The sequence below is a fragment of the Condylostylus longicornis genome, unplaced genomic scaffold (genome assembly GCF_029603195.1).
Source record: "Condylostylus longicornis isolate FDR11 unplaced genomic scaffold, ASM2960319v2 ptg000107l, whole genome shotgun sequence".
Lineage (NCBI taxonomy): Eukaryota > Metazoa > Arthropoda > Insecta > Diptera > Dolichopodidae > Condylostylus > Condylostylus longicornis.
The window spans coordinates 852068-864471 of NW_026578075.1; the positions used below are offsets into that span (position 1 = coordinate 852068).

The window sequence follows — 12404 nt, forward strand, 5'->3', positions numbered from 1 at the left end:
ATACTTTATATAATTAGGAAAATTATAATAATTAAAAATTGAATAAAATATTTTATTGAATTGAAAATCTTATGACATTCTCATATATTAGTTTATATTATGGCACTATAATACAAAAATTTACAAATTTATTTAATTTAATGTTGTTAGAAGATTTTTGGTTATAAGTGTACAATATACTCGTACGTATATATGTTTGTACATATTTTATATCATGATCATTTCGGGTTCAAAACTCGACTTTAATTATATTAAATTCTAAATAAAATTTTTTGTACATACATACATATTCATTATATATACATATAGGTAAAAATATATATTTATATGAATAATACTTACCATTAATTTTTATTTCTTTTTGTATTCTAATCTATAGTTTATATATATAAGCATATATAAAAATTATATATATATTATATATCATATACACATATATTTTTCTTTTTATATTTTGTACATAGACTTCGTTGTTGGTGGATTTATAACTTTATTCAAGTTTGTTATAATGATCAAAAATAAAAAAAAAAAAATTAGAAAAAAAATTAAGACTTTTTTTTTATGAGAAAAAAAGAAGTTTTGAATATAATATAGATATATACCCGTAAATATACATATATATATATAAATATATCTTAAGTATATAAAACTTATAATAACTACTGGTATATAGATACAAACATACATAAATATAATAGCGAAAAAAGAAGAAAATACTCGTATAAAAAAGAAAACTGGTTTAAGAAAAATTCTTTGGATTTTCACCTTTTTCATTCTTTTTACCACTTTTTTTTTTTTTTAAATGTATGAGTTTAAAAAAATTTTCTTTCTTTGTTTCCAATTTCTTTAAAAAAAAGTCTCAGTTTTATAAAATCAAGATGGTAAAGAAGTTTTTTGCTTCTTTTTTCCTTTTTTTTTGCAGAGTCTTCTTTATTTTAAAATAATTGATAATTTTATACATCAAATACTCATTTTTATGCTATAATTAACCTTTAGACTGACTCTTCGCTATAAAAGTATATAAATTCAATGACACTATTAAAGAAAACAAAAAAACTATTTTCTTGTTTCATTTAGAGAAAAAACTCTGTTGTTACATTAGCATTTTTACACGCACGTTTACAAAGAAACTCATGTTAACAAGTCAAATTTAATCAAATTAATTTTGATCCCATAGCTACATAATATAAGAATATATGTATATATTTTTTTTCGGTATTTGACACAAGTTTTATAAATAATTATTATTGTGTAAAACAAGATCACTAAAATAGTTTTTTATTCATCTCTACTATAATAGAAAAAGGTAGCCGATTCATTAGCTATTGCCTTAAAATTTTCAAAAATAAAAATAAAAAACATAAATTTTAAATTATTTTAAAAGAAAAATCTTATAAAGATTGTATAAAAATTTATGCAAGTAGTTTGAATAAATTCATACTTCGGAACAGTAGTATAACAGAACATTAGCACCTTCGAACATAATTTAAAAACTAAATTAAAAAAAAATATAAATTTCATTGTTTTTTAGTTACAAGAGTAGCCCTAATAAGTACGTGTAACTGATGTCAAATATTTTTAAAAACTCGATTTAATGTACGTATAAGACATGCCACTTTTGTTTCACAAATAATATGATACAACAGTTTTAATTAATATAATAAATATGTGGGATGTATAATAGCTATTTGAATTTCAGAAGGGCTACTCTAAATTAGGAAAAAGGGATTTTAAAAGTATTTGTTATATGTATAACACTATTTATATAATATTGCCGTTAAATTTTGATATATATATATACAAATGTAAATGTGTATAACCCGCATTAATTAATTCCCGAATTTACCCATATATAATAATATTAACGCATTCAAACTCGCTTATACTTATTTTTATAATTAAAATTAAAATTGATTAATATGAGCGTATATAATTTTCCTATAAACTATGTTAGGTGGGAAGAAAAGAATCCCTCAATAACTCAATTGATTTTTATACTATTGATTTAAAATACACGCTTTTTATTTTATCACCATTTATAGGTGATGTATACAGAAGCTATACAATGTGTTCAACTTATTACAAAAAAAAAATTTTTATTATTTTTTTAAAATGATTATTATTAATTATAGTATTTAATCATTCATTATGATAAACGTGCTTGAAATTTGTATATAAAATCGTGTAAACCTTTTAAAACTTTTTTTTTTTGAAAAGGTTACATGAAAATGATGGTGTCACGTGTAATAGACTCTGCTCTTTTCACTTAAAAACAAGAAACGCAAAGAATTTTTTAAATCAATTTTACAATTTTGTATGTATGTATCTATATATATATATATATACTCCATTTTTATGTCATGAAAATTTATATGTGAAAATATATAAATTTCTTATTATTTTGTTTTTCTTTTTTCGTATATATAGAAACACAAGAAACTATAAAAGGAGAGACAAAGAACTATTGTTATACTTTTTTAAGTTTTGATTTTTTGTTTTTTTAATATAATACTAAAATATATATATATATAAACAATTTAAGTATATTATAACGTAATTGTGTATACAATAGTAATATTAACTTTGAAATTTAATATACATTTATAACAAAAAAAAAAAAAGTTATTCTTTAAATTAAAGTGAAATAAATTTTTATAATTTTTTTTCTTTGCAAAATAAAAAGTTTAAAAAACTAAAATTAACATTTACAAATAAAAATTAAAACTAATAAAATCTAGTGTGTACTATACGTATATATAACAAAGAAATAAACCAAAGGAGTCGTATATATATAATTTAATTATTGATATATAAACTCATATATATACTTGTATTTAAATAGTGTAGAAAACACAAATAGAAAAAAAAGGATTTTTTTTTTCTTCAAAAACAACAAATAAAATTAATAAATAGAAAAGTTGATTTATAATAAATTTGATAAAAAATAGAACACAATTTTTTTTTTCTCTAAATATAACTTCTATTTAAAACATTTTTAACTTTACTATAATTGAAATAATAAGAGATATTTTTTACTCGTGTATGCATCTTGTTGAAGAAAAAGGTAAATATTTATATATTACATTATATATACATATAAACTTATAAATAATAATTTATTTTATAAATTTAATTAAATTTAATTAGAAATTTTTTATAAATAGAATAAAAATTTAATAAATTATTCATGATTCATTAATTTCATTATAAGAATATCGTATATTTTAAATTACAAGAATATGAATAGGTGAGAATGAAAATATATATTTCTGGACGGATTTTGGTATTATACGAGTAAGCTTAAATTTTTGTATATGTAACTATATCTAGATTTTTTGAATTATTAATTCAAAGTTTTGATATGAATGCCATGTTTCAAAACGGTTGTAGATTTGTACAATTGGGGTAACAGTGACACGCGTTTAAGAATCTATTGCGACAACCTCCTCCCCCTCCCCCCTCTCTGGATTTTAAGTGCATGGCATGTCTTACATTACACGCTTGCAAGCTACCTTCATGATGAACTCGAGCACCTTGTGAGGGTCCAGAAGAACACAACTCGGCCGACGTCAGAGCAAAGCCCCCTAGTATTTCTCTTCTCCTATATATGAGCAAGAGTTTCACATTAAACTTAAAGGTATATTTAGGCCTCCCCGTACTCTCCAAAAAATCAGCAAGTGTCTCCGCTTTCCAGGTCCAACCTACTTCTCACGGAATTGTAATAAATTTTTCCACTTTAAATTGTATTTTACGATAATATTCAGGAGTCTCGAGTAGTAGGTGCACTACTCAACAATATTACTTAAATTAATTTTTTTTTTTTGCATTTTGTATCTGATTTAAAAACTTAAAGGTGTCAATTCAATAATTTCGAAATACCATACATATACACATTTATTTTATTATAAAAGTGTTATTAAAGCACAAAATATTGAATCCTTTTTGAAATGTTTTGCAATTATTTTTATTTTCATTGAAATTAAATATTAAATTTTTATTATTGTTCATTCAATCAAATTATATTTTCTTTTTCTCCATAAACTCCTACTCCTTATACATGTAAATTGTACTTATTTCAGTTTATTTTTCTTAAACTATGACTATATTTTTAATATACATGTATAAGTTAGTAGAGTAAAATAATTTTGAAATCGCGATGATGTTGCTAAATATCTTATTTCTTTGTTTCAATATACACGCTTTAATTGTGTATACATAAGACTATATATTATGTACTTGTATATACTTGTATATATAAACGAATCTTTGTATATTTATCATGACCTCAATTTATTTTTTTTTTTATTTAAATTTACTATCTCTTCAATTTGAATTTTTTGTGCAAAAAAAAAAAAACTTTTCACGATTTCCTCTAAATTTCTAAAAAAAAAAAAACATTTTGATAGAGAAATGATTAATTCATTTGGATTATTGTAGTGTAGAAATTTTTTTTCTCTATTTTTGTTTTGTTGTTTTCATTTTTATGAAGCAATTTTTGCTTTTTGCTTTTTAATTCTTCAAGCACAAATTCAAATTTAAATTTTCTCAGAAGTTGGAGAAATGCACAGAAAAAAAGAAATAACAAAATGTATATACATATAAGGTATTAACAACAAGAGCTATAGATGAATATTAGGTTTTTGTTCGTTTCATCCAAAATGTTGTAATAAATTTAGTGGAAAAAACTTAACAAAAAAAAACCAAAAATATCGATTGGCAATTTTTTTTTCTTTTGAAAAAAAATTACCAAATTTTAAAAAGCTAGACAGATTTTTTTAAATATGGCAAAAATATGGCAACTACTATACCTTTTTTCTGTCAATTTATTGCCTTATAAATATTATAATGAATGCACTTTTATATACACATACATACATACGTCCATACATAAATATATACTTAAATACATTTATTGTGATTAATTGGAAATTAATTCTATGTCATTCACATGCAATCAGTTACGTTCACATTTTATAATATTATAGTGAAAAACAAAATTTCCATATGAAATTACAAAGGTAGTGGGGGTAAAAGGAGATGATCTGCTAACTGTTTAGTATATATGTATATGTATACGATATTAAAATGCACAAAAAAAAAAAATAGCGCTGTGCTTTCACATTTTTGTTATTTCTCGAAAATTTTTTTGCCCAACGTATCTAAGTTTTGAATTTGAATATGTTGGTGCTATGTGATAAGTTCCAAAGAAATATCACTAATAAGAAATAAAAAATTTTGTTGTTGCTGCATTTAAACTGAAATTGAAGAAATTGTTCAACTTAATATTCTTATCGTAAAAATTTTAGATTTAATATAGTTTTTCCGGAAATTTTGTTTTTCTGAAATTTGGTTTTTACAATAGATTTTACCCGAAACACACAAGTAGACATAGTTTATTTTCATTTCCCTTTTATAGAAAAGTGCGTTTCCACCGAAAAATTTAGTGCCATCACATAAGCTGCCTTTTCCAAGAAAAAATATAAAACTAATTAAATACACTACCATTTTGTAGTTCTGTACTCCGAAAACTTATAAAAAGTATCGAGATTTCCTGCGCATTCAGAACATTTTTATAAACAATATTGCACTACATTCTTTTTCAAAATTTCTGCATTAATGTAATATTAATGTAATAATGGGGAAGACGCTTTGCATAAAGTTAATGCAGTTTTTGATATATATATATGCAAAATTTGATCAAAAAATGTCGATATTGAACATGGTACACGCTATTTTCAAGTTGAAATCGATCACGCGTATATTCATTGTTGAAACAATATGATTAAATTTTATAGTTTAAATAATATAAAATAATATAAAAATGAAACAAAGTTTTAATATCGTTTTCTCTAAAACTTATTACTGACGTATATTTAAGGAAAACCTATAATATAAATGACATGTTAATCTAATTTTGATCGTATTATATGACATTGTCATTGATCAAAAAAAAAATTTGTTATAGTGTTATTGAAATCTTAATTTGAAAAAAGTATTGGTGAGATCAAAATTTTTACGGTAAAAATATTTTATAAGTTTTAAAAAAATAATTTATACAAAAAACTCTTATCATTTATATTAGGTAGTTAATTAATTTGTTAAAAAAAAATAAATAAAATTGTGCGCAAAAATTTATTCGAATACCAGGAAAAATCAACTAACTATACAATACTTTTCAAAGTTAGCTGATATGTACGGTAAAAATTGCTTTTTTTTTTATATTTTTATACTTACGTTTCAATTTTGAAATTGTATATTTATTTACATTTGTATGTACTTTTAAATTATAATCAATTTTATATAAAAATCATGAAATCACGTTTAACAAATGGCATATGTTTTGTAGTTTGATATTTCATTATCAAATTAATTTTTTTATGTTAGTATACTTACATTTATATAAAAATACAAAGATTACAATTTAATAATACCTGTGTTTTTATATTTTGGTCGTAATACGTATAGTGTTTTAATATCGTAATATATATAGAGCAGTTAAAGAGCACGAAACAAGAATGTTAGGTCTCTATTTCGAATATTGGTATGCAAGGTCTGCGATTCTTCCCGATTAGTGAATCTCCTAAATTTTTTTTCGTAATTATTAAATTTAGAAATTTTCATTAACTCAATTTTTGTACTTTCAATGTAATAATCTTACAAATCCCATTCTATGTAATCATATCAGATGTTCGAAGTTATGTATGTGCATTCTACATTTTTACATATTTGAAATTCTTCAGCACTTAATACACATTATGTACATCATTATTTATTATTATATCATAACGAGCACAAAAAATTTTTTGAACACAAATAAATGTTCCCAAATCGAAATTCTTGATGTTAATTTATTTTAATTAGGTGAAATTCATAACCACATTTACGTACATTATGTATATGTATGTATCGCATATTTCTGTTTGTTTGAAATTTTCGAACACATGTCTCAAAATCTTCATAAGACAATAATGAATAATAGAAAAATTTTCTTAAAAATAAATAAAAAAAAAATAAAAATTATAATTAATTCATTTGAAATGAATCTGCACCATCAATCTTTGTGAATTTCATTCAATACAATAAAAAATGTTATCAGCTATATTATTTTAAATATAGACACAAAACATATAACACTAGCTGCGAAATTCTTGCCTTATATGTTACCGGCACAATACTTGACTTGCTTCATTTTTAAGAAAGTAAGTCATATTTTTGGGTCACAACTTTTCTTAGTAAGAAAAGTGCTTCTTAGTTTGAATCTATCCATCCGTACGTCTGCTTGTGCTTTCGTCTGTCCGTGTGCCTGTTTACAAAACTTTCACGCCCTTTGAGAAATAAAGCTGAAATTTTATACATAAATAGATCTTTGGTAAAAACTTATTTCTGTAAAAGAAAATTTTCACCTACCTCCCTTCAGTAAAAATTATAGCCTTAAAGTCTTAAAAATGTCATTTTTTGAATATTTATTGTAATGCAACCACAAACAGTTTTTAAATCTCGTAAACTCAGAAAAATAGTTTTGGGAACCCTAATAATTTTAGTTTTATATTGCATTAAAAACAGGAATATTATGAAATTATCAAAATTAACAATTCGGCAATACCTTTGTGAATATGTATGTATGTATGTTTTGATGTTGAATATATTTTATTGAAAAACTTCGATCTTTATTGATCATCTGAATGTACAAGAAAAATCAAATTAATTTCAGTTCTTCCTCAAGCAGCATAGCTATGTATGAAAAATATTGCCAGTAACATAGTCACAATTAAGTGTACATATGTATGTAGATGTAAAAATTAATTTATAGCCGATGTATCTGTAATATTAACTGGCACGCCCCAAATTACTATTTTCCCATAAATATTTCATATCGTGCATGCCAAATAAAAAATATTTACATTTTAATTGTACAAAGCTACATATGTATATACATGCATAGATATTTTATTAAATAAATTATAAGTACGTACATAAGTATGTATGTACATAGTATGTAAGCTAGTGTAGTTGAATATTTATTATATTATTAAGTGACTATATACATATGTATGTATAATGAAAAAATAGCATGTGTAAATACATACATACATATATACTAAACGATAAAGTAAAGAAACAATAAATTTTTGTTTTTTAACTGCGTTTAATAATAAAATCAAATAAAAAGTATAAGACGCGAATGAATAAACAGTTTTTATACTTACATATAAAATATTATAATAAAAATAAACATTTTGTGTACCATGAGAAATAGGAAACGATAATGGCAAATTTCCAAAATAAATGCAAAATCAACATAATATGAACACAAAAAATAAAATTATTTCATGTGAACTTTGTTTTATTTTTTTTTTTATGATCCAAAATGTGGTATAATTTTTTGAAGCTGAATTTGGAACTGAATTAAAAAGATAATATTAATATGGGGTATATACTTATGTATGTATGTATGTACATATTTGTATGTAAAATTATAAACAAAAATGATAGTGGACAATATGAAAACATAAATTTTATTTTGGACATTAAGTTAAATGAAAAAATATTGTATATTCTTACATATATACATACTTATGTGATATGTACAAATGTATATTTTCCTATACGGTTTATGATACATGTGTAGATGACCGTTATATTATGCAAGAACAGAATAATGTGCCAATTTTTTAAAAATATAATTTAATTGTTCCAAAAAAAAAAAATTTTTTTTTTAATTCTTAAAAAGTATTTGGGTACTCTGAAAGTAATAAATTTCATTGTCCTTTTATGACATGCATAAGTATTATTATATACATATATTTACATACATACACATACATACATATTATAATTGCATAACTACGATAGCATAACGTGTACTTAAGTATTTACATACTTTGATATTTCAATATTTCAGAAATTAAATGAGTAAGATATAAAAAATTTTTTTTGTGTTTTGAATAAATTTTCTTTTAATATTCAAAAATTTCTGTATAAATAACACAGCATTGCGACATAAAAATTTTTTAAAATAATTATAATGGTAAATATGTGACACATTTGAATATGACATTTTTGATAATTAATTTTATTTAGCCAAAAATTCCAATATGCATACATACTTTATGTATAAACAGAAATAATTATGACATTCGTTATGTTTGCCAATTTGCTACAATAATAATTATTGGCGATCAAATGACCGCATTTACTAAATAAATGTTATTGTATAAAAATTCAATATGAACTTTAAGAATTTCTTACAAAAACTTACAAATTCAATTCGTAAAATTTGAAAACATAACAATTAAAATTCAGCTACTATGCAAAAATTAAATGAAAATTTAAATAATTTTTTATTCGGAACTGTTAATAGATTCTTAGAGATTCGCAAACCATAATATGGAAAATTTATACCATGAAGGCAATTTGAATATAAAAACATATACATTATAGAATATAATTAAAAATAATCAATGTTAACTTGAATTAAATTCCGAAAACAATTTTTTATAAAATTTTCCTTTATAGTTTTTAAAATTAAAAATTTTTTTTTTTTGCAATATTAACTATTTTTTGTAATGCTATGTACATACCTATAATCTATGTATGTCCAAATTACTGCGATTACATAATTCATTCGCTTTAAAATATAAGCTTATTTTTGCTGATTCGATTCAAATATAAATATATGCTTCTACGTATGTATATCTATTTGCTTTGGTTAATTTTGTATGGGCTTTCAATTTACTCATAATATTCGGAGAATGCAATTTTCATAAAAATATTAGAATTAAATAAAAATACAAACAAATTTATTCATATTCATAATAATTTGCTTTAATTTATTTAAATATCAAATTTATATGTATATATATGTACATGCAAACACAATAAAACGAAAATTAATATTTATGTATATATGCATGAATGTGGGTATATTTCACAGGTAAAACTTAAATGAACTTTTTTCTATCTATTTTTTTATACTTGAAAATGCCAATGACTTTTAACCGGCAAATATTATATGACTGATTATGATATTATTGATATAATATCATATAACAACAGTGAAAGAATTTTTTTTTTATATATAAATAATAATAAATTTATAAGTACCTATAATGTACCTATACCTACCTATATAATGAATAATAATATAGAAAAAAAAAAACAATAATAAAATTGCCTTGGAAATATTTTCAATGTTATTTTTGTGTGTAAAACAACTGGTTTTTCTTTGCTTTTTGTTTTTTTATATTAATTTATTATTTTTGTATTTTAAGTTTTTTTTAGAAAATTTCATTTTGCAAATTGGCTCATTTTTTATGTGTATGTATTTAACTTTTATATTTTTCTATAATTAATAATTTTTTGTTTCTAATTTTTCGCAATGTTCGAAGATTTGTATTGAACTAAGTATAGAATATCGGCCCGTTATAAAAAACAATTTATGTCATTTAATTAATATTGAGAGGAAATTAAAAGGCTTACAACATTATATTATGTAAGTTAAGCAATCTTTCACAGTAAAATATCACATATTCGCTTTTTATTAAATCGGGCAAAATTAACAAAACAGCGGTCAGACCAGCTGTTATGTATGGAACGGAGTGCTGAGCGACATGAACAAAAGCTACTTGGCGACGAAATAAGAATGTTAAGGTGGTTCGCAGATGTGATGAAATTAGACAAGGTACGAAACGTATACCTCAAGGGTACTTTCAAGGTTGCAGACATTAAAGAAATGCTATTAGAAAAGCAACTGAGCTCACATGGCAAACATGTATGTACATGGACGCAAAACCTCGACCTATTAAAAAAATTGTTAAGAAATTTCTGGATTACTGTATAAATTTTTTTTTATTTCAAATTTAATTTAGGGAGTCCGTTTAAAAATATACTAAGTTCAATTATTCTTTATTAAAGTTCAATGTTTTAAATAATTATAGACTTGCTGTATGTACAGTGTACATTCATAAACAATATAAGTCATATACATACATACTTATATATATGTAAATATGTATACATATATTCCATTTTGAATTTACATCAATTAAATTGAAAATAAACCTTTAGTTCTTTATCTGTTTTTTTTTTTTTATTTTTATGATGTTTTTGTTTGATTTTTTGCGCTTTCTTAAAATATTTAAATTATGAATAGATATTAGATATATAAATTTATATATTGTGTATATGCATATGATTTGTATATAAATATATTTAAATATATGTTTACTTTTAAATTTGTTGCGCATTTTACACTCGTTTTTCCTATTGCGTTTCCCTCTATTATTACTATTATTACTTTTACTATCATAATTATCATATTATGCATATGTTTATTAATGTATACATATATATGTAAATATAAGCGAAAAGAGACGTACATATATATATGAATTTATATAATTTACATATAAATTTTCGATTTGATCGCGTTTTACGCTTATTTTTTGAACGAGTCGAATCGGAAATAACATTAAAAAAAAAACATGAACACTAAAAGAAAATAAAAAATAAAATAAAAGAGCGAACTATTTTTTAATTGATAAGCGAAAAAGCGACACTCATAATTTAGATGAAAAAAAAATTAAAATTATAATTACACATTTTCATTTTTCTCTATAATGATTTAAAAGAAAAAATGAGAAATTACATGGTATGCCTATTAAAAAATTTAAAAAAATTGACTTTTATTAGCACTCATTCAAATTACAATTTTATTAAGACGCATGTATGGTTTTCAGTAGAATGGTATTGAAAATTATGTTTGAAATTTTCTTCTTCATGAAGCGATCTTTTAAATAATAACTACTTTCAATATTTTTCTAAAATTCCATTTTGTTTTAGCAAAGCCTTTAATTTTAATTTAAAATTTATTTTTGACATAATTTGAAATCAAATTTATTGTTTGCTCAATTCAAGATCTATTGATCTGAAATTTGTAACAGACGAAGATATTCTACGAGTATTAAAAAAATTAAATTAATTCTGTCTGTCTACACTTTTTTCGTCTTTATCTCCCATTTAATTTTCTATAATTTTATTTTTATTTTATATGATCATTTAATATCATTAAATATTTTCTCCGCGAATGCTCATAATGTTGAAAATCAAGTATATTATAAATTAAACCGAATTCTTATTTTTGATATACGAGTATGTAAATATTCTATTGTTATTGTTTAAGAACTTGTAGTTCTTAAGTACATATATGTTTGTATACTTTATTATTATATACCTCTGCATTTATAAAAATTAAGATTTTAAATGTAGCAACATATTTTATATAAAGTACAAAATAAATGAATTGAGAGTATAGCATTAATTTTATTGGAGTACTGTTTCCCAGAATCTTCTTTGAAAATGTGTTAACCTATGCTATATTGAGCTATTGCTCTAATAATTAGTAC

The 12404-nt window shown here is 22.4% G+C and overlaps 1 protein-coding gene across 1 annotated transcript in view; it reads left to right on the plus strand.

Moving 5' to 3' along the window:
• Positions 1–12404, plus strand: part of LOC129614247 (serine/threonine-protein kinase haspin homolog) — a 50083-nt gene that overhangs the window by 22547 nt on the left and 15132 nt on the right. Inside the window, exon 2 of the mRNA XM_055528738.1 lies at positions 2969–3064. Within this exon, the coding sequence (XP_055384713.1) occupies positions 3043–3064 (22 nt within the window). The 5' untranslated portion in view covers positions 2969–3042. The remainder of the gene's footprint in view (positions 1–2968; positions 3065–12404) is intronic.